General features: G+C 38.7%; 1 protein-coding gene across 2 annotated transcripts; it reads left to right on the top strand.

Annotated features, from left to right (window-relative positions):
- Nucleotides 1-40: 40 nt before the first annotated feature.
- On the top strand, nt 41-27,991 carry mtus2b (microtubule associated tumor suppressor candidate 2b). 2 transcript variants are annotated; one of them, XM_041995409.1, is made up of 15 exons: nt 41-188; nt 6,855-8,872; nt 8,964-9,144; nt 10,356-10,568; nt 14,718-14,852; nt 16,517-16,615; nt 17,662-17,858; nt 21,746-21,812; nt 22,609-22,823; nt 22,966-23,071; nt 23,152-23,225; nt 23,327-23,425; nt 23,512-23,631; nt 26,015-26,115; nt 26,307-27,991. In XM_041995409.1, exons 2-15 carry the CDS (start codon nt 7,073-7,075, stop codon nt 26,512-26,514), a joined length of 3,615 nt encoding a protein of 1,204 aa, XP_041851343.1. In that variant the 5' UTR covers nt 41-188; nt 6,855-7,072; the 3' UTR covers nt 26,515-27,991. The 2 variants fall into 2 exon arrangements, with proteins under 2 accessions (XP_041851343.1, XP_041851342.1); XM_041995408.1 differs by having other exon boundaries at nt 8,952-9,144; nt 26,018-26,115.
- Nucleotides 27,992-27,996: the final 5 nt, after the last annotated feature.

Here is a 27,996-nt window from a genome sequence, read left to right as displayed (position 1 = left end):
TCCGCCTGCAGGGGGCGACATGACCGCGTAAAGGCGCGCCGAGTCTTCTCGGCTCCTCTCCTCCCTGTTTTCCAACAATGCTGCAGACTGATTCCTCTTCATCTCGATTCAGACTAGATGCCTCCCTCCCTTCTTTCTCCTCTCCTCACTGTCGAGCATTTCTCCGGCGGATTATCTGAAACAAACCGGTAAGGATTTCCATTTCATGCGGAAGACAGCGGGTTCTTTCTGTCCCTCTCAGCCTCAAGCTCAGATCAGCAGTGATAATTGGATTTCTTGGCACTGCTGCATCTGCTGGAGAGGCTGCGGAAGAGCCTGTTGTTTGTGGTGTTTGTAACAACGTTGTTATCTTTCATTTATTCGCTAACTGGTTTTTGGAGGGCCAGTTTGAACCCAGCACACAGTCAAGCTGAAAGGAGGCATCCACTCTGTAGGTAGGCTCACCTTAGTGTGTGTGTGTGTGTGTCAAACCTTGGACAATCTGCTCTATCATTGAGCTTCTGCTTCATATTTTAAATTCTGCAGCAGTGTTTTCTTGTTTTGACCTTTGTCTGGTAGATCATGAGTCTTCTGTAGATTAAATTTAGAAAAGGAAGAAGGCAGCATAAGATGAATGAACATTAGTAATAGTGAAGTGACAGATTTCTGTTGATGTGGATTGAGTCATCACAGTTTCCAAAAGGCCTTAGTTTTATGTAAGATGGACAGTGAGATATGGACGACTGGGGAGCAGCATTCACAACCACTGAGGCCTCAGGTATCCGGCAGTGAAAGCTTTGTGAGCCACTAATTCAGTATGAAAGCTGTTAATATTGCAAGATTTATTAATGCATTGCATTCACATTCTGTACTCAGGTCCTGTCTCTTCACCTGAAGATGCACACCTTGCTGCTGCTGTGAGCTTTGGCTGGTTACACAAAGAAGTCAGGGCCACTGAAGCATTAAAATTGGACAGAGACTGGTGCCTCCATCTTCATTCATCTTCAATATTTCATGAGGATTCTAGATTAAACATCAAGTAAAGCTTTGTACAGTAGAGGAAGGCCTTGATCTCTACTCTGCTTTAGATTTGTGACTTGTAAAGAGAGGAAGCATCGGTTTCACTAAGGACGAAAAGTTATTTTAGCACACACTCAAACGGACACAAGTGCAAGGATGCAAAGATTATATCAGAGGCCCCAGCGAAGGTCTTGCCTGTTTATCAGGAGGCAGGTGGCAGGGTGAGTCGCTGAGCGATGGGGGATGGGGAACATGCCATAAGCATACATGTCTTAATTCTCTTATGTGCCATAATTACTAAGTCAGTGTAGCAACATGAGGAGCTTTGCAGCAACAGAAGAGAGAGAAATGGAAATTACTTACGCCCACTGCAAGAAACAACTAGGGAACAAAGATTAAAGAGAAAAAGGATGAAAGTGCAGAAATGTAGTGGAGGAATGAATATAGCACACTGACAGACTCATGATAGAGTCTGTCCAGCAGTGCACTACAACTCTGGCTCAAGTTCTCCACTTACTGCAAGTACAATGGTGCTGTGTAGTTGAGTTGTTTCTTACTTATTCTTTGATGCTCGCACTGTCATTCAAATCACAATAGATTTATGAATAGAAAGAAGCATAAACTGATTAAATCAATTAGAAATTTAATTGATCAACTGTATTATATTAATTCAGTTGATTTTTATTGAAGCTTAGGTTGTTTCCAACAGGCTTTTTTATTTCATACAGTTACTTATAAACCCTAAACACTTTTATCCTTGATAGATTAACTCTTATCAAATGTAATAACAAGAGAACCATATCAGTCATGTCAACACTAGACAGATAAACAATGATGCACTCTGCTCTCTGCACAGTGTCTTGCAGTGAACTGGAGTTGGAATGTAATTTTCAGGTTAGAAAAGCAATCAAGGCTGCAGTAAAAGCAAGTCTGTTACCAGGTCACAGCTTTTTTCTTGAAAATGATTTCTTGTCAGGCATCAGTGAATGTCTGCTTAACTGGGAAGAGTTTGTGGCTGCATGTAGTGTAATGTAAATTCATGTGAACTGGCTAGGTATGAAATTGATTTGTGTAATGGAAATTCAAGAGCTACAAAAACCGTACAAGTGAGCAGCATTGCTGCCACCCTATCTGATTTTTATCCCATCCAAGATGATGTATATAAGAGTACTTAAAAATGCCCTGAACGAGGCTGGTTTTATACAAGTTATACTGGAGCATAGAGGCTCCACATATCTGCACAACCCTGGGTGTAGAAATCAAGGTGGCTTTGAATGACCTGTTTGTGACCATTGGAAACTTAAATCTGACAACTTTTCAAATGCAAACTGTAGATGAGGTCAGAGTGACTCCTTGTTTATCCATTCAACAAGGAGTTATAAAACAGCAATGTGACATCAGAAATTCCCCCTTATGTGGCTGAACAGAAGTCGTTACAGTGCTATGTGATACCCAATGGGAATGCAAGAGAAAAGAAGGCGAGAAGGAATCTGATTTACTGGCTTCTTTTCTGCAGACGACATGCTGAAACAGCATTTAGTGTGTTTGTGCTGCAAACAGACAGATACAGCATATCTTTGGACTTTCCTGCATTTCTTTGTAAGTGTGCAAAAGTGTTTAAAGAAAGCCTGTTATTCAGGTGTGTTTGGAGCAGGTCATCCCCCTTTTGATGAAGGCATGAAATTAGATGCTGTTTTGCTCACTGAAATTATAAGGCAGGGAAGTTGTAATTAACTGAGAAAACTGTGGTAAAGATTTATGGTACTGAATGAACGAGCACTGAAAAAAATTTATGTAATGAGGGTGTGGAGATGTAATGAGGTGGAAACTGTGCAGAAGCATTTGCAGGAATCAGGAAATATGTGGATTTGTCTAAAGCAGCCTTTACCAAACTGGGGGTCCCAAGGTAAGATTAGGGGGACGCTAGATTATTGTAAAAAAAAATAAAAAATAAAGAAAAATAAATAAATAAAACAAAGCATATATATATATATATATATATATATATATATATATATAGCCATACATTATATTAGGGCTGTCACAATTAACACATTAATGCAAAGAGATTAATTTGTGAATTAACACATTAAATTTTTTATGCAATAATGCATGAACAACAAAGTTATTACTGAATCCAAACTGAAACAAATCCACCAAAAACACACACCTCGTTATTGTCTGTTTCATACACACTCACACACGCACAGTCACACACACACACACACACACACTCCCCCCACTCCACACCTCTACCCCATTCTGAACAAACATGAACTCCCAACCTTCGTTACTGCCTTTTAACTAAATGTAGCCACCACAGGAACCACCCAGATCAGGGCAGGCTGGAGTCCACAACACAGCCACAGGGCTGCAGTGCAGGACCCCCAGCCACCCAGACATGGGCAGTCACCATGGCAACAACCCTGCAGACCAAGCAGGCTGAAGTCAAAAAGTAAAAAAAAAAAGATTGAATAAACAAATAAAACAATAAGAACAGATAAGAGCAAGAAGAATAAAAATACAGATAGATGAGTTAATAAAAAGGACCAAATAAAATTCAAATCTAAGCTATAAAGGTAGGCTTTGAGCCTCTTTTTAAAAACATCAACAGTCTCTGTTGCCCGGAGGGTCTCTGCCAGGCTGTTCCATAGATGAGGGCTGTAATGATGGAACGAGGCCTCGCCGTAGGCTTTAGTCCTGACTTTGTGAACAATGAAAAGGCTGGTACCAGAGGACCTCAGGGTCTGCTAGGGCTCATAATTTAAAATCAGGTCATATAAATAAGAAGGCCCAAGACCATTAACGCATATATAAACAACTAAAAGAACCTGGAAAAGAATCCTGAGATGCATGGGGAGCCAAAACAGTGATTTTAAAACTGGTGCACCCAGATTTCTCACTTACTAAGAGGGTTTAAAATAAAGTAATTTTGGTAAAATGGTCTCTGTCTGATCTTCAGGACCAATAATTAAAACTTCAGTCTTGTCCTGGTTAAGCTGTAGAAAATTCTCTGCCATCTATGACTTAATATTTAAAATACAGTTCAATGGCTCTAAGTCACATGGAAACATGACAATGAAAGCTGTGTGTCATCAGCATGTAAAAAAAATCAGCGCTGTAGCTCCTGATAAAATCCCCAAGTCTAAGAGATAGGACTAAAACCATTTAAGAACAGTACCTGAGACACTCACCAGAGTTCTAAAAAAAATCTGGTGATCTACTGTGTCTAAGGAAGTGCTTAGATCTTGTAGCTCCAGGACTGGTAGTTTCTGAGAGTCCAAGTTACATCTGAGGTCATTAACAGTCTTTAAAAAGGCTGTGTGGGTACTGTGGTTTGTCCTAAAACCAGACTGATATTTATCTAAAATTTCATGTTTATGTAGAAACTCATGTAATTGGATAAAAACAACTTCAACCATTTTACTTAAAAACAGTAAGTTGGGTACTGCTCTGTAATTATCAAAAATGTTGGGCTCTAGATTCTTCTTCTTCAGAAGGGGTCTTACCAGTGCTGTTTTGAAGACATATTAGTGTGTAGAGAGAAATTTATAAAAGCTCAGGCTCAAAGAAACTAAAGACATTATGGGTGGAGTTACAGCACCTGTGTCCCACATCTTGCAAAAGTCTCCTTCACTGCACACTGTTCATATGATCAGAGCAAGTGAACAAACCTACTGGCTAATTTTAATCATATGGTCATTATCTGCCTTGAGAATTTTATGGTATGTGCAGATATTCTACTTAATCTGCTAATAATGAGAAATTCTACAGGTACTTACTTATTCAGCTTCAAAGATTAAACAAGTCCATCCAACATTACCTTAAAACTAGTCTGTATTATATTACAATTTGTATTATTTATCATGTAGTAGGCCATTAAGTATGATGACCTGTGGCTGCAGGGTTTGTCTGCACAACTAAAAAGCGAAAACTAAAGGAACTGATTTCCCAGCTTTCATTCAGTATCTCTGAAAATGTGATATTTGAGATTATGAGCGCAGCTACTGGTTGACACAGCTGCCACTATTGTGCTCGATGACACATTTGTTTTTAATGGTTGTAACACTATATGTGCAGCAGTTATGTGCATAAAAGGACTCCTCTGCTAGCTGAACTCCAGGAGTGTTGGTTGCACATTTGTCAAAGAGGCACCACAGTTTCAAAAAGTACTACAGCTGGACATCGACATAGTTTAAGCAGCAAATGAAGATAACACAACAAACATTTTCAGCCACAGCTCTACCAGCACACAAAACAGCTGCAGCAGTAATATCCACAGCCACATACTATCAGAGATGGACTGTTAAATGCATCATGTGGAGACTCACACCATCTCTCCTTTCTATTTTATTTGCTTCACTATGTTTTAACTGGACTCAACCAAGGCTTCAGAGATTACTGTGTGGGATGTTGCACAGCATTGCAAAACACACTTTGAGACATTTGTCTAATTTCAGCTTTATGGGGTCTTCAGTTCTTTAAATAGCTATTTTGTAAGGTTTAACAAATTCCTGTCATATAAAACTACCTTTAAATGCTTAAAGAAATGCACTCACAAGTGATCATTTACACAAAAATTTCAAGTTTGGAGGGTGGAATACTACCTCACACTACTAACCGAGGAATCAACAGACCCAGTAGCCACCTGCTCCCCCTGCAGCACAGCATGCGACCATTACAGCACAGTCACGCAGCTCCCCTGAACAGGCAACTACAAAATGCTTCTTTCCACGTCAAACAGGGATGAATGCTTGTCTGTGTGTTTTCTGGAAACTGTTTGATGTATTTACTGGAGTTTTCAGCAATGAATGCAACAATAAGTCATGACTGATTAAGGTAAAGCTGCTGTAGATTACACACACATACACACAAGAACAAAGATGCTGCGGTGATACCAACAACAAACATTTTATGATTAAACAGAAGAATGAAACTTAATATGAAGCAGAACTTGTTTTTTCTCAAAGCTTAATGGTCTCCTGTTTGTTCCATCTTCTTTACTCCTCCTGATAAATGATGCCATTCTTAAAGCCTACCTTTATGGCATCCTTTTTGTATAATGGGTCAGATTTCAAATGAGACATTACAGAGTACTAGTGAAATTTGTCCTAGTTTGAGCTTTTGTTGCAATCATATTTATGGATGGCCTCTAAAACTGTGTGTGGTTCTGTCCACTCCATACGGCCCAGAGCATCATTTACTGTTTGAAGGCTTAAAACTTAAAATGCTTTGTTATATTATAGAGGTACACTGATATTCAGTTTGCCTTTTTTTTTTTTTTTTTTTTTGTCATGACAGGGCATGAAAGAAAAGGTAATGACTATGTTCTCTTCACACGGACACTACCTTGAAATCAGTTTTTCTGTGAGGACTTTGAGAGAAGAAGCCAAAATAAGTGATGAATAACATGTAAGCAATTTATAATGATTCACTGAAGCAATTAACCCTTCCAAAGCTTGCTTTAACATTTGGTAAAACAAACATTTCGATGACTATAATGAATTTTATTAAAACAGTGTGGAAATAAACCTACCTGAGCCATCTCTACTACTTGGTTTAGATATGTATATCTGTTATCTCATTACTGTTTCAGATTTTTACCATTTCACTCTTGTTACTATGTTATTTATTGTCATCTCAGTCATTTGTTAAAAAAAACATTGATTATTATTAGTTTTGAAGAAAAATGCAAAATGCAAAGAAAAGATTTTATCTTTATTTCTTAGTGTAAATTTTAAGGGATTAAAAGATTTAATACTACTGGTTTTTCAGAGTTTACAACAGATAAATTCAGATTTTTTATGTTTCCGAGTTTTTAATTTCTTCTCTGTTTTGTTTTGTGTCTTTTACAGGCCAACAACGCCAGGCCTCATGAAGATCCAGCCTCCAAATTAGCCATGGTATGTGAGATTCTGAATTCCAGCATACTTGAGAAACACATGGAAATGGGCCCCTGTTGTGCCACTAAGACTCTCTGATGGGTAGACACACTTTTTCCATAACTGATAACATGGATGAGTGACTATTTAAAGCCTCTTGAGGGTGCCATAAACTCAGATCTGTTTCTGCAATGTGTGAGCGAGGAGAGCCCTTTGGCAGTGGGGAGTTAAGGAATAACAACCAGCAGGATGGCATACGGGCTGCTGGTGATGCAAATGCCAACGATATTCAGACAGAAGAAGGAGGGAGAACTGGCGATACTCATTCTCTGCCAGGACTGATGACTGAGACAGCAGAGCAGGACAAAGTCATCATCTGGGGGACAGATTCTCAATGTGACGACCCTGAGCTGGCTGAGTTTGAGATGCTGGAGTGTCAGGAGCTGGAGGCTTATCTGGTTGAGGAGGAGGATGACTTTGTTGGACTTGCAGAGCGGAAGGAGCTTCAAGAACAGCCCTCATCATGCAGAAAAGCCACAGCAGAGCAGGCAGCAGATGATAAGCGGCAGGAAGAAGGGAAGTCAATTCTGCCTGTTGCTAGTGGCCAGGAACCAGCTGCCTCCCATGTCTCTGAGAGTAGAGAGGCTTCCAGGACAGAGTTGAGTTCTGAAACTGATGTCTTTGTGACTTGTCTTTCCACCATTTCAAGCATTGCCACTGCTACACAGATGACGGACTCCTGGAACATTGCCTCGGCCGTCTCAGAGGACCTGACTCTGGCCTCTCAAGCTTGCAGCACCATCTCTGAGAGAGCCAGGGCCTCTCAAACAACTGATCATACCTCTCCTTTTGCTGGAAAAAGCACAATACACCAGAAAGATTTGGACAAGAATTTGAATTCAACATTTTCCTCAGAGGATGTTCCATCACAGGAACCACTGAACAATGGAGTCTTATTCAAGGATGCCAGCGATGAGCACAAAAAGAACAATAACCTAAGGAATGAAGCTGGTAATACAATTTCAGAGGAAGATTGTGATTATACTGAGCATGATGCTTCATCTTCTGCAACAAAATTTCTTGAAGAAAGCAACATTAAAATGGATAAAAGCACACAAGCTGATGAAAGTCATGATTTGATCAGACCAGCCAAAACAGGTACAAAAGGGACTCAGTCATTGATTGAATGCAAAGCCATAAAGAAACAAGGCTCGTTTGATAACACACTGAAGAAACAAAACTCTTTTGACAAGAGTATCAAAAGGCAGCCTTCCTTTAACAATACTTTAAAGAAGCAGCACTCTTTTGATAACACCTTAAAAAAGCAAGGCTCCTTTGAAAACACAGTCACCTCCAGCTCCTCAAGTCTGGAGAGGAGGAAGCCCTGGGGAAGCCCTGGTCGACCTGCAACACCTACATCTCCCAAAACTACCTCCTGTTCCCCCAAGAAACAACCGAGTGGTTCTCCAGCCAAAGTCCAGAGTACTAGAGCGCTGAGCCTGGAGCGTGGTGAATCCCTTAGAGGTGTAAGTCCAGCTTTCAAACCTCCTGGTAAGACTAGTTTGTGCAGTGGCATTCCCAAACCTGTTATGCCTCAACAGAAAGAGATTGAACCCAGGAGATCTTCGCCCCCTCAGAAGCCCAAAAATGTCCGACCAAAAATCATCACTTATGTTCGGAAGAATACGCAAGCAAAACAAGACGCTGATGTCCAGCAGGAAGTCTCTACACACCCGCCGAGATTATCCTCTTACTCCCGTCCACCAGCTCACAAAGATTCAAAAGCTGTTCCTCAGTCTAAATCCACACCAGTCCTCTGTTCCTCCAATCTGCTGTTCGACAAATATCGTCAGGAGATGCAGAAGGCAGGCTACTACCCTTCAGGCGCTGCTGTAACAGGAGGGAAACCACCAATCAACACTGTCCCTCAAAGGTTGGGAGGGAGGTCGGAGAGCTTTCATGATGAGATGTCCAAGAAATATCTCCAAGAGGTGAGAAATAAACATTAACTGATATTGAATACTAGCAAATTTGACAGTAATTGACTGTATTCATAATGTCCCTTATTAGCATGCCTCCCAGGAAGGGGGGGGTGTTTATCGCTCTCCCAGAGCCCTGAGGCCTCAGCTGGGGTTAGGGGCAGTCACAATGCAGCCTGCAGCCAAGACGAGGGCCCTGCAGACGGGTCAAAAGTCAGCTCCAACCTCATGTCAGTCAGCTCAGGCAACCAGGGTGTCCACAGCAGGCTACCAGGATCTCACAGGTGAGCCGGTCATCTGTTGGTATGGTACTAATGGTATTCAAAAATACAGAAAAGAATTTGATTGCTAGTTATTCAAATAATTTTTACTCTTAAAACTCCAAGCCATTTTTTTTTCTAATTTTTGGTCTGCCTGATTTTGTTGGTGTAAAAATGCATTTAGAACCTCAACCCTTTTAAGCTCAGGCAACATACAGATATTATTTCTAAGGACAGCCTCGGCTGTCAGATTATGACTGTTTAAGTTAAGGTTAAACTATTGTATCATACAGCATCATAAAGGCCGACCAAGAGAAAAAAAAACTAAACAAAACAAAACACAATTTATTACTAACAGCACTTTGTAAAACTAAAACACAGATCAACAGTGGCCAAGCCTTTTCTCATCTGCACATCATTCTTTCAAGTCAAAACAAGCACACAACAGAAACTACTTACAGATATTTTGTCCTATTTACAATTATTTACGCTACTATTTTACCTACTATCCTCACTAAATCCACTCCAACTCAGCTGGTCTTTTGGAGCCACCATGCATCAAAAACATCTTCTTTGCTTTATTCCAGCCATAAAGGCCCATTATTTTTGTTCTTTTTAGAGGCACCAATAACTTTCTATCACATGTTCATCTTTTTCTGCTCCTGATTGGACATTACCATCAAACTGGTTAAAAGTTAAACAGGAAGTGGCTTCATCACAATTTCCGGGTCAAAATAAAGGTTTCTTTGCAACATAGGAGTAAAAGCGACCTTTTAAATGTGGAAATCCCACAAAATTACACACTACTCTTCCTGCGAAACTGTTGGCAATATAAGTGATAGTTCTTGGGGGAATTTTAAGAGTTAAAATGCTTCTATTCCCCCTTATATGCTTAATAATTCTTTGCATGCCCCTTCATGAAGTTTTCAAGCTGCAGTGAAGTAATTTATTTAGCAAGCTTCTTCGGCTTTCTGAATAATTTGACTATTTTTTCCTCCTGTCATGCTCAGAGCTAGCTTTGGCTTGTGGCACCTAAAGTCTTTGAAGTGCAAAGCAATTTTAGAGCAGCAAATCTTACACATCCTGCCAACCTACACAGCACATTTTTACCAGTTTTCATAATATGTCAGGATTTAACTTGCTGCCACATGTAGTGGTCACTAAATGAAAGTTGTTGCACAAGGAGGTAAAACATGAAATTTTCTTTGCTATATTTTTCATATTTTTCTACCAAGGTGTAGGAGAGCAGAATAGGTCAAATCAAGAAATCACCCCCAAAAGCCTCCTGCTTAAATCGGGCCAGTCGGGTCTCCGTCCTCCAGGCTTCTCCACCCTTCCAGCTGCCCGACTGGCTGCCTTGGGTTTTGTTCGCAGCTCCAGCGTTTCATCAGTGTCCAGCAACCGGTCAAATGAGAGCAGCCACAGCGATCCGTGCCGACCCTCTCAGCGTGAGTGCCTCTTTCATTGCTTATTTCCTGTAAATGAGAGTTTCACTGTCTACATGTCCTTTAGCTTAAATGTGATCAAACCATTTTAAACATGAGGCAGTGCTATGCAAAGGTCACTCTCCTCTGCCTGCTGCTTCTTCCAGCCTGCATACTGAAGATTTTTATCTAGATCAGATCCCAGTCCGCAGTTCAGTGACAACTCTTTTACCTTCCTGGTGTATTCATGTTAATAACCCAGAAATATCTTTGTCTCACAAGCAAAGATATTAGCTGACTTATTATTTATTAATTACAGAAAAAGTATTACTAAATATAAACAGCATAATTTCTTGTATCCTTTAGAACAGGATGAGTTTATGATCATTTGTTCATTTAACTTTGTGCACCAGTGCTAAACTTCCACAGATATCTCTCCAAACAGAGAAGCAGTTTGCAAATCCACAATCCTCAGTGTACAACAGACAGGCTCAAACTGTCATTCTACATGTCTGACAGCTTTATGCAAAAAAAGCAGTTGTAGTAATTGAGTATCCACGTTATCATTTCCACTCGACACACCAGGAGGTTTTGTTTCCTGTCTCTGTGACAGCTGTTTCACTTGGTGCCGCTATGACAGTCAGCTAAACTTGAATATGCTGCCAAGGTCAAGATAATATTTATTAACCTCAAGGGGCCACCAACCACCAGAGGGCATCTACCTGCATCAAACTTCTTTTTGTGGCAGCAAATATAGAGCTGAAGTGACTAAATGGGTTCCTACCAGATATTAAAATGTTTTGGAGACCCTCAGTCAGCATATACATGACTGGCAGCTTGCATGGCTGTATTTCCCTTCTGGCAAATTCTGTTGGCTCAGATAAAGCTGCTCTATTAGCAGCAGACATATGCATATCCAGTGCAGCCACATTCAACAGGGATGTGTTCCAAGGATGTGTTTCAACTGGGAGTGAGGACATGCTCAAAAGGAACATCAGTCAGCTGTTCAGATTTGCAATTCATCCATGCAGTCGGCTCAAGAGGAGTTTTACCACTGAAATTATTGACTTTGCAGACAATTCACTGCAAAATCTGCATCATTAAACATTAAAATATGAAGAAAAATGTTTTAATGTAAAAAATAGAAAGAAATCCAGTTCAATACTTTTTTAGTTTAATTCAGTTTTATTGACTGTATATTGTGATTTATTAAGTTCTTTACTCCAAGGTTCCCACCAATGGTACTGAAAGCTGAGGCAATGCCATCTAAATCAACTGGTTAGATAGTGGTTAATATTTACTTGTCATCTTAGTCTTTTCAGCTCAAGCAGACCTTTATTAATACGTCCAACCTGCCATTCACAAAGCACGCTGAAAATAAATAAACAACACTGAATTATGTTGTTGGGATAGACTCCAGCTTCCCCGAGACCCAGAACTGAAATAAGTGGCATAGGAAATGAATTAATGAGTTAATGAATTAATGAATTAATGAATTAATGAATTATGCAGAACCTCTGATTTGTACTATGATGATACAGTTCTACAGATTTCTGCAGTCTGGAGTGTGTTAGGATGGCTGTCCTGCTGTTGCTCGGGGATGTGTAGTTTGTATTTGAAGTTTGACCTTTTCTCTGTTGCTCTGAAAAACAGTTTAATAGCCTCTGTTATTTTTTCTTTCCGCTGTGTTTGTATTCTGGAGACCGACAGTAAAAAAAAATCCTTTTTTCTGATAAGCATGCCACTTTTCTAATTGCTGATGTTTTTACCGCTGGGGTTTATGTTTACGATTAACTGGAGGAGTGTCTAAAAGTTTATTGTTAAAACATGAAGTAGAAATCAAGTTGTGCCCCTGTAAGTAATTGTTCTGTGAATAAGATTGATAAAAAAACAAGAAACATATTTATGCACAATTTAATAAAAGAACCCCTGATTGCATTTTTTCTTTTGCCCATTGCAGCTTTTTTTTTTCTTTTGTATCCCTTTTGGTGAAGACTTTACTTATCAAACCAGTTCTTGCAGGAAAAAGCACCTACAATTTTTGTACAATTTTCTAGGACAGGATCTAATAAAAATAGTTACAGTCTGTCTCCATTTCAAGTGTTAGAGTGTATGAAGACATACATAGTTTAAATGTATGATGTCTTCCCTCATTATTTTTTAGTCCAATTAAAAAGTCACATCTTGAACTCACTTGTGATTGAATAAACAAATCATTGATATCACTTGTTTAATGAGAACAAATAACACAAATCTTTCACACAGTAGATTCTCCTGTTATCTGCATCGCCTTCACAAAGGCCAGAGAGCTTTATTTAAGAATATTAATACAGAAAAGGAGTTATTGATGGAATTAAGGTTTGTATGTTGTGCATTCGGCGTAACTGTAGCTGGGTTTCTAACGAGAAACAAAATGCTTGCAAGAAATTGCTCATTATTCACACTACTTGGGAATCAGTCACCAGCAGAGTCAGGTCGTTGTCCCAGCTTCTTGCTGACGATCAGAGGATGCTCAGTGTGGGAGGGGGGGTAGATTTCTACAGCACATGCATGCAGGCGAGAAACAAGCATTTAGCAGCGTGAGTCAGCCTACAGCCATCTCCTTCAGCTAATCGTTGCCTTGGCTCCATCTTTGTTTCAGTAACAAAAAAAAAATGTGCTGCCTCCTTGGTGAATTCAGCCTGCTGCAGTGAGAAAAGTCACTGAAGGCATCACATAAGCCTTGGGCAATGTGATACCAAAAGTAATTTGATATTCTCTTTTAAATCTAGGTTTGTAATGCTGCAGCTGCGTCTGAAGCAATTCTGGTTCTAGTACCGCTTACATGTGAATCCATGTTGTATTTAACTGCAAGAGCTTGTTATTTCATCCATGATTCTTGTCTTATTTATTCTTAGATCACAGTAATGATGTCTTAAAGATTGTCCTTCATTCAAACTGTTTAATTGCAGACAGTATAGGTGCAGAATGTGTCAGCACTGCCATTGATTGAGGAGCTGAATATTTCATGAGAGGTCATTTGGTTTGTTTGTTGACTTTTCTCTTACACCGACAGAGGAAGCCTAAATGCGAAAAGGTTAAAACCTTTTTATCTATCTAGAAATGTTTTAAAAAGAGCCATGAAAAACCTCTTACAGGTAACTGGAAGAATATGTTTTCCCTTACAACTCTTGGATATTTATATATCAAAGCTTCTCATATGCATAAAAGCTCAGGGTGTAATAAGCTGATATGAATAATTTAGATGTTTACTAGTTTCTGTGAATATCTGCAGTTTTTTTTGCTATTCAAAAATCCCAAGGTGAGGAGGTAACAGTAAAATAGCTGATTGTGAAAATGCAAAAGAACAGGTTTGTAGAAGTATTTCAAAGATTTCTGATTTTGTCAACAAAAGGCTCTATTTTATTCTTTTCATAAAAAATCACTTTGTAAGAATGTATTTATCCCTTCAGAGCACACTGAATCCAAAATGTAGTCAGTTCAGTTTATTGTCACTTTCACCACACATCGTTGACGTATAAGGAGGCAAAATACTGTTCTCTGTTTCATAATACAAACACACACATTGTACAAAATCATTAAAAGGTATCAAATTAAAACACATTAGCAGATTTGAAAAATCACTGATAGATTCAAACATGCTGGAAGTTAAATATTAAAATGAAATAAAAAAAATGAACTGCACTGAATTAATAATGTTAGATATAATGCCACATTTTTTCTGTTTTATATGTCTATCAGTCATTTCACTACTGTTACTATTACCAAAACATCTTTATCTCAATAATTAAGCCTGTAAGAACATTACAGTATTAGAGGAATGAAATAATCCAGAACACGACATAATGCATACTAATTTTTGAGTTGTGTAAAGTACCAAAAGATCTGTTGAGTAGTTCCCAATTTACTTCGTTGCATACTTGAGCACTGAGAAAAAGACCAGTGATGTTGCATGAACTTATGTAGCATTTTATCCCATGTGTCCTTTATCACTCTTGTTCATGGTCACCAGGCAGGTGCATCTCCCAGAATTTCCCTGTAATGTAACATGTAACATTTTTACAGCAGTTTGATCATCGTAGTATACTGCTGAGAAGTACCTGATAGATCTGGAAATAGCAACACTTTGCAGTTTCGGTTACCACCTATTTTTTCTTCCTTCACATCCTTCAGCTCCCAGCTGTGGCAGTGATGAGACACTTTTGCATAAAGCCAGTGAAACCGTCCATGCTTGGAGTCGACCTCAACCTCCTAACGCCCCGAGCCTGCAGCGCCGCAGTCTGCCGCCACAGCACTGGTCCCCACACGGTACTGACATGCATCACACAGCCAGGGGAAACAGAGCTCGGTTTACGTGTGTGTGTGCACGCGTGTGTGTTCTTTGCAATTTTCACATCAGAGTTCAAGGTTACTCTGTCTTGTGATCATGTGATCCCTATGACTGGATGTGTGAATGAGTGCTAGTGGGGGTGTTAGGAGGAGGTGGGAGTTTAGCACATAAACTGCTGTGAGCATGACTGAAAAGCTGCAGCCTTCAATCACAAACAGTCAATATCATTTATTAGTTCAGGACTAAAGTAGATGATGTCAGACATAGCTAAAGGCATTTATTAATTGGATGAGGGATTTGAAGGGAAAATGTAATACAGTATATCATTCAAAACTGTTTCTATTGGTATCTAATCACTTTACTAAAGTAACTGTTATGTTTTTATTCTCTATGAATGAGCCATTTATACCTACTTACCATGGGTCCACATTCATGGCAGCTACCTTATTTGTGCCACCATTTTTACTACAATGTCTCTGAATGGACAAACAACTCTGTGTGTGAAGGGAGAACCTCTGAGCTTTGAAACTGCAGGACCAGCTTTGTTTGATAGGTGTTGATAGGTGAGGCCACTGGATCCGCCTACAGATGAAAACATGTTTATGTCTGGAAGAATTTTGGCAACTGATGACCACCATCCATTCATGAATGTGCTTGGTATTCAGTCATTTCTATGCCCATCTTTATCACTTGATGTGAGTAATTCTTACACTGTACTTTTAAGGATCATGAGTTCAGTGGGCAAAGGTCAGACAGGATGGGGGCTTTAGTGTAAGTGGCAAGATCTTCCTTTTCGTTGTGTTCTATTGGGTGTAAATATCTATTGGGTGAGTTTTTCAAATGAAATTTGTGTAATGATTGCTATTATTGAAATTATTTCTTTATTTCAACTGGAAGATTGTCAAGATATTATACACCTGCATCTTTGTGAGTGCTTCTTAGAGAATGATAAAAGAATAAAAGAATTTTATCAGTGGGAGGTGTAGTTTAGGACTGAAAGAAAAATTGAACTAAAAAGAATTTATTAAAATAAAATAATTAATACAACAATTGTTCTTTGTTCTGTTGTAAATGTTACTTAACATTGCATCACAGCAATACAGTACCGCATAGTAGATGCACAATATTTTCCACGTTGGCATGTGAGTTATGAATGTGGAGCATTATCGCCAGCTGGTGGCCATGTTGTGTATTTCAGTGTAAGCCGAGCAGCCCCATCCTCCTGCAACAGAGGATGGGGCTGTGCAGCTGCAACTCCTTCTAGTGGTCATTGTACCATATGAGGTGCTGCACCAGACAGAATTCATTACTTTATATGCAAGACGTTGCTTTTATATGTTTGTGAGAGTTGGTTTTAGGTTTTTATGCAGGTATTGTCATTGTTGTACATGCATGCTTCTAAGGGTGTGTTTGTGAAATTATGTATAAATCAACTAATGTAGTAATATTGATCATAACGTGATATATAATGCTAGAAATGCTTGTTTCATCTACACTGTGTTTTAATGGAAATTAATCTTGATTTGTTCTCCAAAAGGCCTTCCAGTAAAAAAAAAAAGTATATTAATTATGCAAACATCTAGTTAGAAGAAATAAAAAGTTTTTTTTTTTGTATTTTAAATGTGAAAACTTTTCTACACAGCCTTGAGGAGAGAGTTGCAGAAGGACACAGAGGCTGTGCTGTTGCCAAAATCCTCCCCTAAAAGATTTGCAGTGATTTCACCTAAACCCCAATCCCCGGGTAAGTCAGTCACATCACACAACATGCACTTAAAGACAAACTGTGTGGATCTCATAATATGTTCACAGTTCATTAGTTTGTGGTGCAAAGCAACTCATCGGCTGCTACTGTAGCTTTAAAAATTGCACTTTCATGCTCTCTCTGTGTTTCATTATGAAATTTTTACCCATGGCAACCTGGTGTTTCCATAGCAACAAGCTGAAAAAGCCCTAATGCTATGATGGTTCCTTCAGTAGCAAATCTGCAGGCTCAGATTACAATATTATGAGTCAGCAAGTTGTGCTTTTCAGAGACCACACACATAACAACAGCTGCAAATGGAGTTTTGGTACAGTAAATAGCTATTGTGATGTTGTGATTAATAGAATAGGAAGCTGTTTTTCAGTCCACACGGCCATGAACAATCGATCCTGCTGCTATTTGATCAGAGAATGAAGGAATTCCTCCTATGATAGGACTTGCTTGTCAGTTTCTGCTGATGTGATGAGACATTTTTCAGTTATTTCCTGAAAAGTTCACAGATCCCTATGAACCTGGGCTTTTTGCTCTCAATGGTCTGGAATTACACTAAATATGCACTCTACTTCAGACTGTATTTAAAATGTATTCTGAACATTTAGACTTGAGGTATTGTTGCTAAATTATCTGAGTTGAAAAGGCTGTTTTTCACTACGGCAGCAGATAAACCACTGAGGGTCGATTCAATAAGCAGTTCATTTATTTGTGTGTGCTTTTAAGCTTAACTACCGTTTAATTTTAAAGTTTAAAAAAGTTCTGTTTGCATCGAGGACTGACAGGAAATCCTGATATTTATTCAGTTGAAATTAGTGAATGTTTGGTATTTTGCATGTTGCAGGTATCGTAGTTTTGCTAAATGAATCATTTTCTCACTGGTTTGGTTTGCCTTTGCATTTCATGATCTTTTGCTGCTTTAATTACGCATTTTGTTCACTTTGAGTTCTCAAATCTTTCACTTCAAAACATTTGACTATGTCTGCAAGAAGGCAGATACGTTGTTTAACTCATTATTTTGCACTTATTTGTAGCACGTGGGCAGACAACAGCAGTTCATGGTGCTATTCGCACTGTGAGGGCACAGGAGCTGGACCGGGCTCTGATCCAGCAGCTGCAGGAGCGATGTGAGCAGCAGGACCTGCAGCTGCAGAGCCTTCAGGCTCAGTTAAAGAAAGCCACCCTGTGCCTGGATGTTTTCAGCATCACTACTCAGCACTTTTGTACTAAGGTAGGATTTATCAAAGTTTGGGGGGGCTTCAGCAAAACAGAAAGAATAGACTTTGTCTTTTCTTCACCTCTAAAGCTGTCTAGATCTTAAAACAAGGTTATAGTGAATGTTAAAGAGCTCCTGTAGAAGTCATCAGTGTTAAATGGTTCTAGATGTTAACACTTTTATATTTTAGTAGTTATTTTGTTTTTTACTCCTTTAAGTTCAATGCACCACTTCAAGCAATCCTCTACAATATTCAAAACAAGGATTATATCTATCATGCAGTCAGAGACTTGTTTTTATTGTTTTTTATTATTCTTTGAGTTGCTGTTTACCAACAGTATCTAACAGGACTGCCTATGCAAACTACTAACAGAATTTTGTATTGAGCTTCAAGAATCAACCACAAAGCATGTGTCATGCCCATGCTCAAAGAAAACCTGTGGCATCTAGCGTTTGTTGTCAGCATTACTTTGTTCACACATCCAGTCACATTGCTTAAGATCTGTTTTAAATGACTGAGTATATCAGGAGTCACCCTGCAGAATTTGTTAGTGAACTATTTTGCAGAACATGTTGAGCATTTTTAAATTTTTTTTGTTCAAATGTAAGAAAATGGCATTTTTTTCACATGGAAGTTTAAAATTTGAATAAATGTATTATAGGACTATGCAATATATTATTGTTGGTCTCACCAACAGCTCCAGGATGATCAACACACATTTGATCTCAGTATCTTATTCTTAAAATATGCTTTCATATTAGTATTTCACTCCTGGGTCTTGAACAACCATAATCTTCAAAGTATTTAATTTAATTATAAAAGATTAAAATATACATCAAACCTTTTATCCAATGTGTTTCTTTCTGTAGACTGATTGTTAGCTTTAAATAATCACATCGTTGTGCATGCACCATTATAATCATTTTGAGAAAAAAAATCACTCCAGCTTGTCCTAATAAAACGTGTTTGTTGTTGCTTGTTTATTGTTTAGAAATTAGCAGAGTGGGTTCTGTTTAGCTTTAGTTTCTTTTCCTCTCCTGGTCCTCTGCTACAATTTCTTTATTTCCCAGCCCCACCCATGATTAAAGAGATTAGAGCTCCCTGCCTGGGCCTGGTTGTGCTTTCACATGGTCAGACATGGGCAGAATACCCACAAATGTCTTCTAGTTGGAGAGCTTCAAAATTCATCTGTGTGACACAGCACATTTAAATGCAAAGCAGCTTGAACAGCCTTCTATCGTGTCCTGCCTTGTCTTGGTTAAAACATGTGCATGTTAAAAATGACAGCATTGCTAAAGGTGATGTTTTCCTGTGATATTCTGTTTTCGTGGTCAGGAGGTATTTCCATAAATCTGTCTGTAATTCAGTATCAAACAAGTAACTACAGAATGGCAACAGCGATGATGCTTTAGAACAATCATTGGATGCATGAATGAACATTTAAAGGATATAAAGGGGTTTATAATGTATACTTGATAAGCCATTTATTTTTGCTTTTGTCTTGTTTCTTTGTTGAACTTGATACTCAGAGCTGCAGTTGTTGTCATCGCTTTAATAAGAGTTTATAACAATAAACTGTCTACTATTAAGCATTTGCATGCTCTGAATTTCCCCTTTGCTTAGTAACAGAGCAAAAAATCAGCTACTTATTGATCATCTTCCTCCCTCTGCATCATCTCCTCCATTCTTTTTTTCTCTTTAACTACCCAAAGACATTATTGTGTGTCTGCATGCGTGTGTCGCTCCCTACCATCAGTATAAATGTGATATGGGGCGTGTTGAGGGGGGATTTGAGGGGAGGGCAGGCAGAGCGGTGCTGTGGCTGACCGTCTTTTGTTCCAGGAGGGATAAATGATGATCACAAACCAGGAAAAAAAGAGGTGAGGCTTCGGTCTTCCCGTCTCTCCTCCCCTCTGATTCCCCTTCCTGCCTCCCTCCCTCCTTCTCTGGCTCTCTTTTTGTATCTTTCATTGCTTCGCGTCTGTCACCGCTGCCTCCTCAGCAGGCTAAGGGATGCTGCTATCTGCTAGCCCAGTATGGGCCACTGCTGCTGTAGGCTTCCTGTCCTTCCTTTGTGTTGCCTGGACCAAACGGTAAAGGCAGTGTCTTCTGCAGGCAGTAAGCTTGTTTCAGCACATAGAATTCCTTTATGTGTTTGTGGTTGTGCGCATGTGTGTTTCTGGTGATGTGTGGGGGGTCTGATTGTGTCTGTCTATATGCTGGTTATGTTCACTTGTTTCTTAGCGACAGAGCTGGCAGAGAGTGCGAAGCTCTGTATGATTATGCTGAGTCAAAGCTGGCTTGTGTGTCGTTTTACATCTTTTCAATATTTCACAGCATTGTTTTATATGATGGCCCTGCAAACTCTTCACGTTTTGGTTTCTACATTGTTTTCTTAATATAAATCGGTTTATTTTCTGTGTTTACATTTTACTAACTGGCATGATAATTTATTCTCTTTCTTACTTCTCGATAAACTTTTTACTTACAAGATTGAAAGGCTAATTTTCCTAAACCTTAAAGCATTTTTACAGCATGTTTTGTCTGTACTGAACCCTGAATGTCTTCTGAGTCTAAACAAATTAGCAGCTACACATTGGAAGTTTGTATAGTCCCACTGCAGCTGTGCTAATAACATGGCTGCAGACTTCAGAGAGATTTATTAACTCATTAAATTGTATCATTTAGAATAAGAACAGATTCAACTATATAAAAAGTCAAGCTTATTTTATAATGTACAGTACTGTGCTGAGATGATGAAAATAAGTGGGGCCCGTACCCTAATGTACTGGGATGCATATAGGGGTTTTAGTTCTTTTCTCTTTTCCATAATAAAGCAGTGTTGTTATGAACTGTAAATATAACTTTTTAAATTAGGAATTCCTTCTGGAAATTAATAATTTTTTATTTAATTTCATAAAATTTTGGATTAAACCTCTGAAGCAGTTGAAAACCATCTTCCTTTTCTTCTAGATGTTACTGCTGATCATTTTGACAAGTGAATGATTAGGAAAATGGTTTATCATATTCACACTCCCAATAATTAGGTAAGTTGCCATGGTCAGGGAAGAATAGCATACGGGAAAATTAGAATTTATGTCACAAAACTCCCCAGAGGTGTTAACAGGGGCGGCGTCTGCACAGGTCTGGGGAGAAGTGGGATTAGAGGTGGAGCTTCAGCATATGAAATGATGGTGGCCATGTTTTATTTCGCCTGAGCTCATCACAATTACCTCCTAACATCTGTATGTTGTATGGAGAACCTTTTAGCGGGTGACATCATTACTGTTGTGACGTTATGTTGAGCGTGTCATGAATTTTTTACCTTTTTGATGTCTGCTTTATCCGCAATGTGAGCAGACTTCATATGCCTTTAAATTGTGATAAAGAGTCACGTTAAGTGTGTGTGTTTTCTTTTGTGATAGAATACTGGGCAGGTTGTGGAAATGCTGTATATGCTGACTGATTAAATGTATATTAGTAACTCATAGCCTTGTTTATATCATGTTCTTTTTCTTCCAAAGTAAGTAAATACTAAAACTTTTTTTTTTTAATCTAATATCGTTATTGGTAGCTATTTCTTATCTTACTGAAAGAAACAGATGTGGTTTTCTTTTTGAAACATATAAAACAGCAAAAAACAACAACAAAAAACATTTAATAATTGGTGCTCCAACCCTGGAAACCCCTATGTAGACCTTGCTGTACTTTAGACCTTCATTATCCTGAAGACTACAAGCATGAAGTACAGAGATCTACATTATTAAAACAAACAAAATTTATTAATTTGATCTATTAGCTACTTGATCTTGTATCTATTAGAGTTTAACTGACCGAACACTTGCATCTATTTTTACTGTCAGTTCAGGTAAGATCAGTCTTCTATGTGTTTGTGTTTCAGAGTGAGAGTGCCATTGTGAAGGAGCGGGAGTTGTCCCTGGAGCTCGCCAGAATCAGGGATGAAGTGGGTAAGTGGGTAACAGTGTGACACATATAGAACCACAGAGGGGAGAAAAGACAGTGAATGACTCACACCAAACAACATGTGATGTAATATACAGTGTATGGCTGCAGAGATAGAGGGAAAAAGTGACTCTTGAGAATCCACACTGCTAGGGGAAGTCTGGTTTTAGTCTTTTTCCAGTCATACCAGAAACTATTAAAAGGTTGTTCTTTGGACAGTTTTTAGATTACAACTTTATCTTTTTTATAACAGTGATAACTGACTTAAGAAATTTTAAGTAAAAGCAAAAATAAATCTAAAACCATGCATCACATAAAAAAGAGAACATGAAATGACTCCCTACACTACTAAATTATATTATTCAGATTGTATGAGTCATTTTTGATGCAGCAAATTTAAAACAAATAAGCAAATTAACTCTATATATATATATATATATATATATATATATATATATACAGAATCTCACAGAAGTGAGTACACCCTTCACATTTTGCTAATATTTCATAATATCTTTTCATGGGACAACACTATAGAAATTAAACTTTGACATACAGAATATCAAAGATTAGTTTTTATAAATTGGTATCCTGTATATCAAAGTTTCATTCCTACAGTGTTGTCCCATGAAAAGATATAATGAAATATTTGCAAAAATGCTATATAATATATATATATATATATATATATAGAGAGAGAGAGAGAGAGAGAGAGAGAATTTAATTAGCCTCAATTTGTAATAAGTGAATAGCCTAAACTTAAATCTGGTGAAATCATGTCATGTCTATGGTGTTTTCCAGCTTCCAGTGTTGCACACTGGGAGCAGCTGCAGCAGGAGAAGGAGGACCTGGAGCGTCGTTTTGAGGCTGAGCTGCAGGGACTGCAGGCTCAGCAGCAGAGGGAGCTGGGAGCGTTGGAGGAGCGGCTAAAGGCTCAGCACGTGGACGAGACTGAGAACCTGCAGGCGGTACAACGAGCTGAGCTGGAGGAGCTGAGGTTCAAACAGCAAGAGCAGGTATGTGCAGTCTGGGTCTTACTGCATACAAGCTGGCAAGGTTTACCCTTGTGTTATATGAGAAGTGAGAATAACATGAAAATGTAATGGGGAATGGGGATTTTTCAAATAAAAGAAATTGTGAATTAAAATTCTGTTAAAGCTTGAAGAGATGACTGAGAACCATGAGGCATCCTTGATGGAGATGGAGACAGCGCACAGTGACACACTGGTCACTCTGCAGGAGGAGCACGCCAGGACTGTAAAAAGTAAGCAGCTCATTTAAAACTTGATACCCTTCCTTCTCTCTGGACCAGGAGAGATGACCAAATGCTATTTCTGTTGTTAGACCTGAAAATGGCCCATGAACAGCAGAAGAAGTCTCTGGAAGAAGAGTTTGAAAGGATCCGACTTTCATTACAGGTTAGCAGTTCTCTGTAAAAGTTGATTTTTAAGATCCTAACTGTGGCACATTTTGTAGATTGTGGCAGACTTTAACACGTTCATTTCTATGCGGTCACCAGGATCAGGTGGACACACTTACCTTTCAGAATCGAAGCCTCAGAGACAGAGCGAAACGGTTTGAAGAAGCTCTTCGTAAGAGCACAGATGAGCAGATAGTGGTGAGTGCTTCATGACGCTGAATGCTGAAATACGGGTCTGCTCTGACGACAGTGACAAGGTAAATCTGCTGCTTATTCCTTTCTAGGATGCTCTGGCTCCATATAAACACATCGAAGAGGATTTAAAGAGCCTGAAAGAAGTTCTGGAGATGAAAAATCAACAAATCCATCAACAGGAGCTAAAGATTTCAGAACTGGAGAAAATAGTAGGTTTTATGTTTTTTCTTTAGTTTTGCATCAGATAAAAGTTGATGCTTGTTTTTTATATGATGTTACTATTGAGATGTCCACTGACACCTTAAATGTAGGGGTTTATGAAATTTTGAAGATTTATACATAACTTTTTGTCAAAGGAGAGATGGAAGCATAGACAAGCATCATCACTTCACTGCCTTCTGTTATATAAATTAATCTTTTGTAAATTTAGCATTTAGATTGTCCTGCAGAAACAGTCAAATCTAAGTGATCAAAAAAAAATCCCTGTAATGTATTATTTTTTACTTTTTTTTAACCCTGTCCATCGTCATGCAGAACCAAATTGTGCCAGACAAATTTGCTCTGCCAAGGGAAGAATCTTGTATATATGCCTGCTCTTGGAACTTTAAATAATTTTTATTATTAAACTATTTTTTTGTGTGTTTTTAATTATTTTGCTCTGCCATGAACTAATATATTAATGCTGAACCTGAAAGGGGTAAAAAAAGGAAAAGAGGGTGAAATAGAAAGGTAGAAAGAAGAGGGGTAAAGAGACAAAAGAACAGAAATGAAAGAGAAGATGGGAAACAGCCTAGGCCAGGCACAACTCGACATCCAGCTGCTACGTCTAAACATGAAGCAAACAGAAAGCATCATACAATCTGAAACAGATAACACAACAGATAGACATCAAGAGTAAAATTCAGACACACAACCAGCAGAAAGCTGATAGAAAGGAGCACCTCAGTATGCATGCGCGTCTGAGCGTGGAAGGGCAACCACGCAGCAGAGGTGAACCATGTGTTCGTGAGGAGGCTATGACCTTGGCCAACCCTGAAACATCAAAATAAGGCAAGGATGAGCCCAAGACCCAAGGATCCAACAGGTCTACAGAGCTCGGGAGAGACAACAAAGTAAGAACTGCACACCCACACAGCCTAGAGCAGAGGAGGCCCCCATCCGGAGCCCCCCAGCAACACGAGGCAGAAGCGTTAAGCAGCACAGGATAGCAGCAAGCAGGCCCCGCGGGCACCAGGTGGTGCTGAGCGCCAGCACCCTGCAGGCACTAAAGCCACCCATGTCCCCCGGTAGAGCATTGCCCAGAAATCCGATAGGACCAGACAACCCCAGACAAGACCAACGTGGGTCAGTGTTCGTCCCGATGCCTGAAGACAAGGAAGCATCCCATCCACCACCACCCCAAACCCCCTCCCAACCACGCAACCCATCCCATTCCTCCAGCAGTTGGACATGTTTGATCATACGTCCTGACGCGCGTTAAGAGACCTGTATAAGTTTCTAATCCAGTTAATGAATGACAGCCAAATTTGTCTAAAGTAGCTAGAAAAAATTTCCATTTAGCTCCATCAAAAGCTTTTTCTGCATCCAGAGAAACTATTGTTGTTTCCAAGTTATAAGTAGTAGAATAAGCTATTAGAATGATTAGTCTACGCATTTTAGTGGAGGAATGTATTCCCTATACATAAAGTCTGTTTGGTCGGGGTGTGTAATAAGAGGAGTTACTTTCTCTAACCTTCCAGCTAAAGATTTATTGTTACTAAAAAATACTTCAAATATCTGTATATGCATAAAAAAAGAGAGAATCTATTATCTAAAAAAAACAAAAACCAAAACAACTAATAAACATAGTAAAGTTTTTACATAAAGTATCACTAATGACATTTTGTGTGATCGATATTAACTTCATTACTCAAAAAAGCACTTTTATGATCTTTTTATTGAATGTCATAATTAGAAAATTACATAAATAGTGAATAAAATATTAATATTAAATGAAAACTAAATTGATAAGCCCTTCAACTTGGCATATTAATCAAATAACTAAATTTAAATTCTTTTATATTTTTTACCCTTATTCTTTTACCCTTTAATGCCATGTGTAACAGAGTTTCTGAGACCTACTGTGTCACCTCATGGTTAAAAACTCAAACCCCTGTTGTAAACAATCTGATACTTGTCTTCTGCACCCCAGTGGATTTTCTTTTCTGCTCAAAAATTCTGATGCATCAAATGGTAATAAACTGTACATATATGCACATTATTTCTGTTATTTTACATTGTGATAAAGGGCCAAGTAAAGAGTTCAGATATAAAAAAAAATTGATTTCTGCCTATTATTTCTTGGCTCAGGCTTTAAATGTTAGATTAATAATGTTAATTTAATCACTGCAAACACACCCTTTATTTACTTAAGATGTATAATTGATGTGATCGTTGTTTCAACTATATATGTTCCCCCCAAAAAGAGACAAAGCCTCATTGTTTTTATAAAACAACCTATTAGACATATTCTCCTGTTTATTTTTTGTTTTTGGCTGCCAATCCACATTTGAAGAATTTAATGTTGTGCACCTTTCCATCTCTGTTTTTGAGCAGGCTGAAAAGAATGTGTACCTGGAAGAGAAACTGCAGGTGTTACAGCAGCAGAACGAAGACCTGAAAGAGAGAATAGACAAGAATCTGGCTGTGTCCAGGTCTGTTTAAATTCATACCGTTTCCGAAGGTTTAATTCTATGTTTAAACCAGTAGAACAGAAGATTGTTGGGTTTTACTTTCCTGGTTATATCCAGCAGTAGGTAGTTGTGATAAAGTAGGTGTTTCCTGCAATAAGAAAACAGACTTGAATTCCTCCCGCTTACTTTTTTTCTCACTTTTTCTTCTTCAGGCAACTCTCTGAAGAGAATGCCAACCTGCAGGTGCACGTGGAAAAGGAAAGCAATGAGAAGAAGCGGCTGAGTCGCACTAATGAAGAACTGCTGTGGCGCCTCCAGACAGGCGAGCTGAGCCCTCGAATGTCCCCCAGCTCCTCCCCCATCCATCGACCCTCCTCCGGATCAGGCTCCCCTGCCCGCCCACACTCCTACCATCAATGACACGTTGGGAGGAAGTTCTTCTATCAGACGCTTTCTTCTATCAGTGTTAGAATCTTTTTTCAATTGATACATAGACACAAAATTTTACTCACCTTTGTGATGCAATTTCAGCATTTAACAACAGGAATTTTACTCTCTGATATGATCAGTTGTAACGATGACCCCACCTCTTAAATCCAAGAGGATATCCTCAGCTTTTTTCTATTCCACGTGAACGCCCCAGAAAACAGATGCACTGCAGTTCCAGTCAATGACGTGGTTCATTGTAGATTCAGAGCGCAAAGTCAAAGTCATAGTGCCTCATTTCCAGGTAGTCGCCTCCATCTTCATCTCCATCTTCCCATCCAGCACTCAGGATGATGGATGAACATAGCAAACAAACACAATAAGCGCCTTCTGCTGTCCATTCTCTCCCACCAGCAACGTCTACCAGGGCACAGGCAATACGTTGAGGAAAATCATCAAACTACCTACAATCAATTGCTCTCAAACTGTGGCTTCATATCTGGGGCACGTTAACCTTTTCTCAATGAAATATTTCAAGTATCAGGAGTGTATGAATGAATGCCAAGGCATTTAACCTCAGTCATCCATCCTGCTATCTTCATAAACAGCTTGCTATTGACATGACTGATCTAAGACCTCTGAACTGCCAACACGGTGCAACTAAATTACTGACTGCAGTCTGCAACATCTGTACATGCATTGCTCTCTTTGAAGCATGATTTGTCTTCCAGTTAGAACAAACTTTAGGTTTATTTACTGGTGTTGTGATCAGGAGTAGAAGGGCAAAGAGACAAAACAAGTGAATTCTTATTTCTATTAAAATTTTAAGAGTTGTGACCCTTACCTTTAGTTGGGTTAAATAAATGTAATCCTACAAAACCAACCACCAAAGAGGGAATCAACTGCAGCACTTCATTATGTACTATATCAGTTTTATGTTTGGAGTTAATTGCTGCAGAATCAGCCATAAAAGCTGCAGACAAGGTCAAATTTCTAAGACTTTTGTTGCATTTTAATATGCACAGTAAGAGTTCCTATTCTGGGCTTTTTTTTCCAGCTCCTTGGAATTATCTCTCATTTCTGTGTTGTAAAATATTTATTTTTATTTTCAACACAGAAAAATATAGAATTCTAAAGGCTCACAAACCTGGAGGTTGACTTTTGGCAACATGTACTGAATTATTTAATCAAAGCAGGCATGGAAATCCGAATGCAACATTACCTCATTTCTCATTGTATGGATTAATCTCAGGATTTAAGAAGCATTATGAGTCAACAAAGGGAAGCAACTGCCATAATTTTGATTTTGTATTATTTTTTTGCCATGTTTAAATACAGAACCCAGTCATCTCACAGGTCTGTTTTGCTATATATCCTTTGTATACAGCCATTTGGATATTAGCAGTAAGTGCAGATATTTTAAAGAGTACAATGTATAACAATAAATTAAAATGATGTTTTAAGGAATAATTATTT

Source organism: Melanotaenia boesemani, chromosome 9, assembly GCF_017639745.1.
Source record: "Melanotaenia boesemani isolate fMelBoe1 chromosome 9, fMelBoe1.pri, whole genome shotgun sequence".
NCBI lineage: Eukaryota > Metazoa > Chordata > Actinopteri > Atheriniformes > Melanotaeniidae > Melanotaenia > Melanotaenia boesemani.
The sequence above is the reverse complement of the archived record's forward strand: the minus strand, read 5'-3'. Positions and strand labels throughout refer to the sequence as shown.

Coding starts and splice junctions, on each gene's coding strand:
- mtus2b (XM_041995408.1), top strand. CDS start 7,073: ATGTGTGAGCGAGGAGAGCCCTTTGGCAGTGGGGAGTTAAGGAATAAC. Junction 9,145..10,355: donor AGGCTACCAGGATCTCACAG/GTGAGCCGGTCA, acceptor TTTTCTACCAAG/GTGTAGGAGAGCAGAATAGG. Junction 23,426..23,511: donor GCACAGATGAGCAGATAGTG/GTGAGTGCTTCA, acceptor ATTCCTTTCTAG/GATGCTCTGGCTCCATATAA.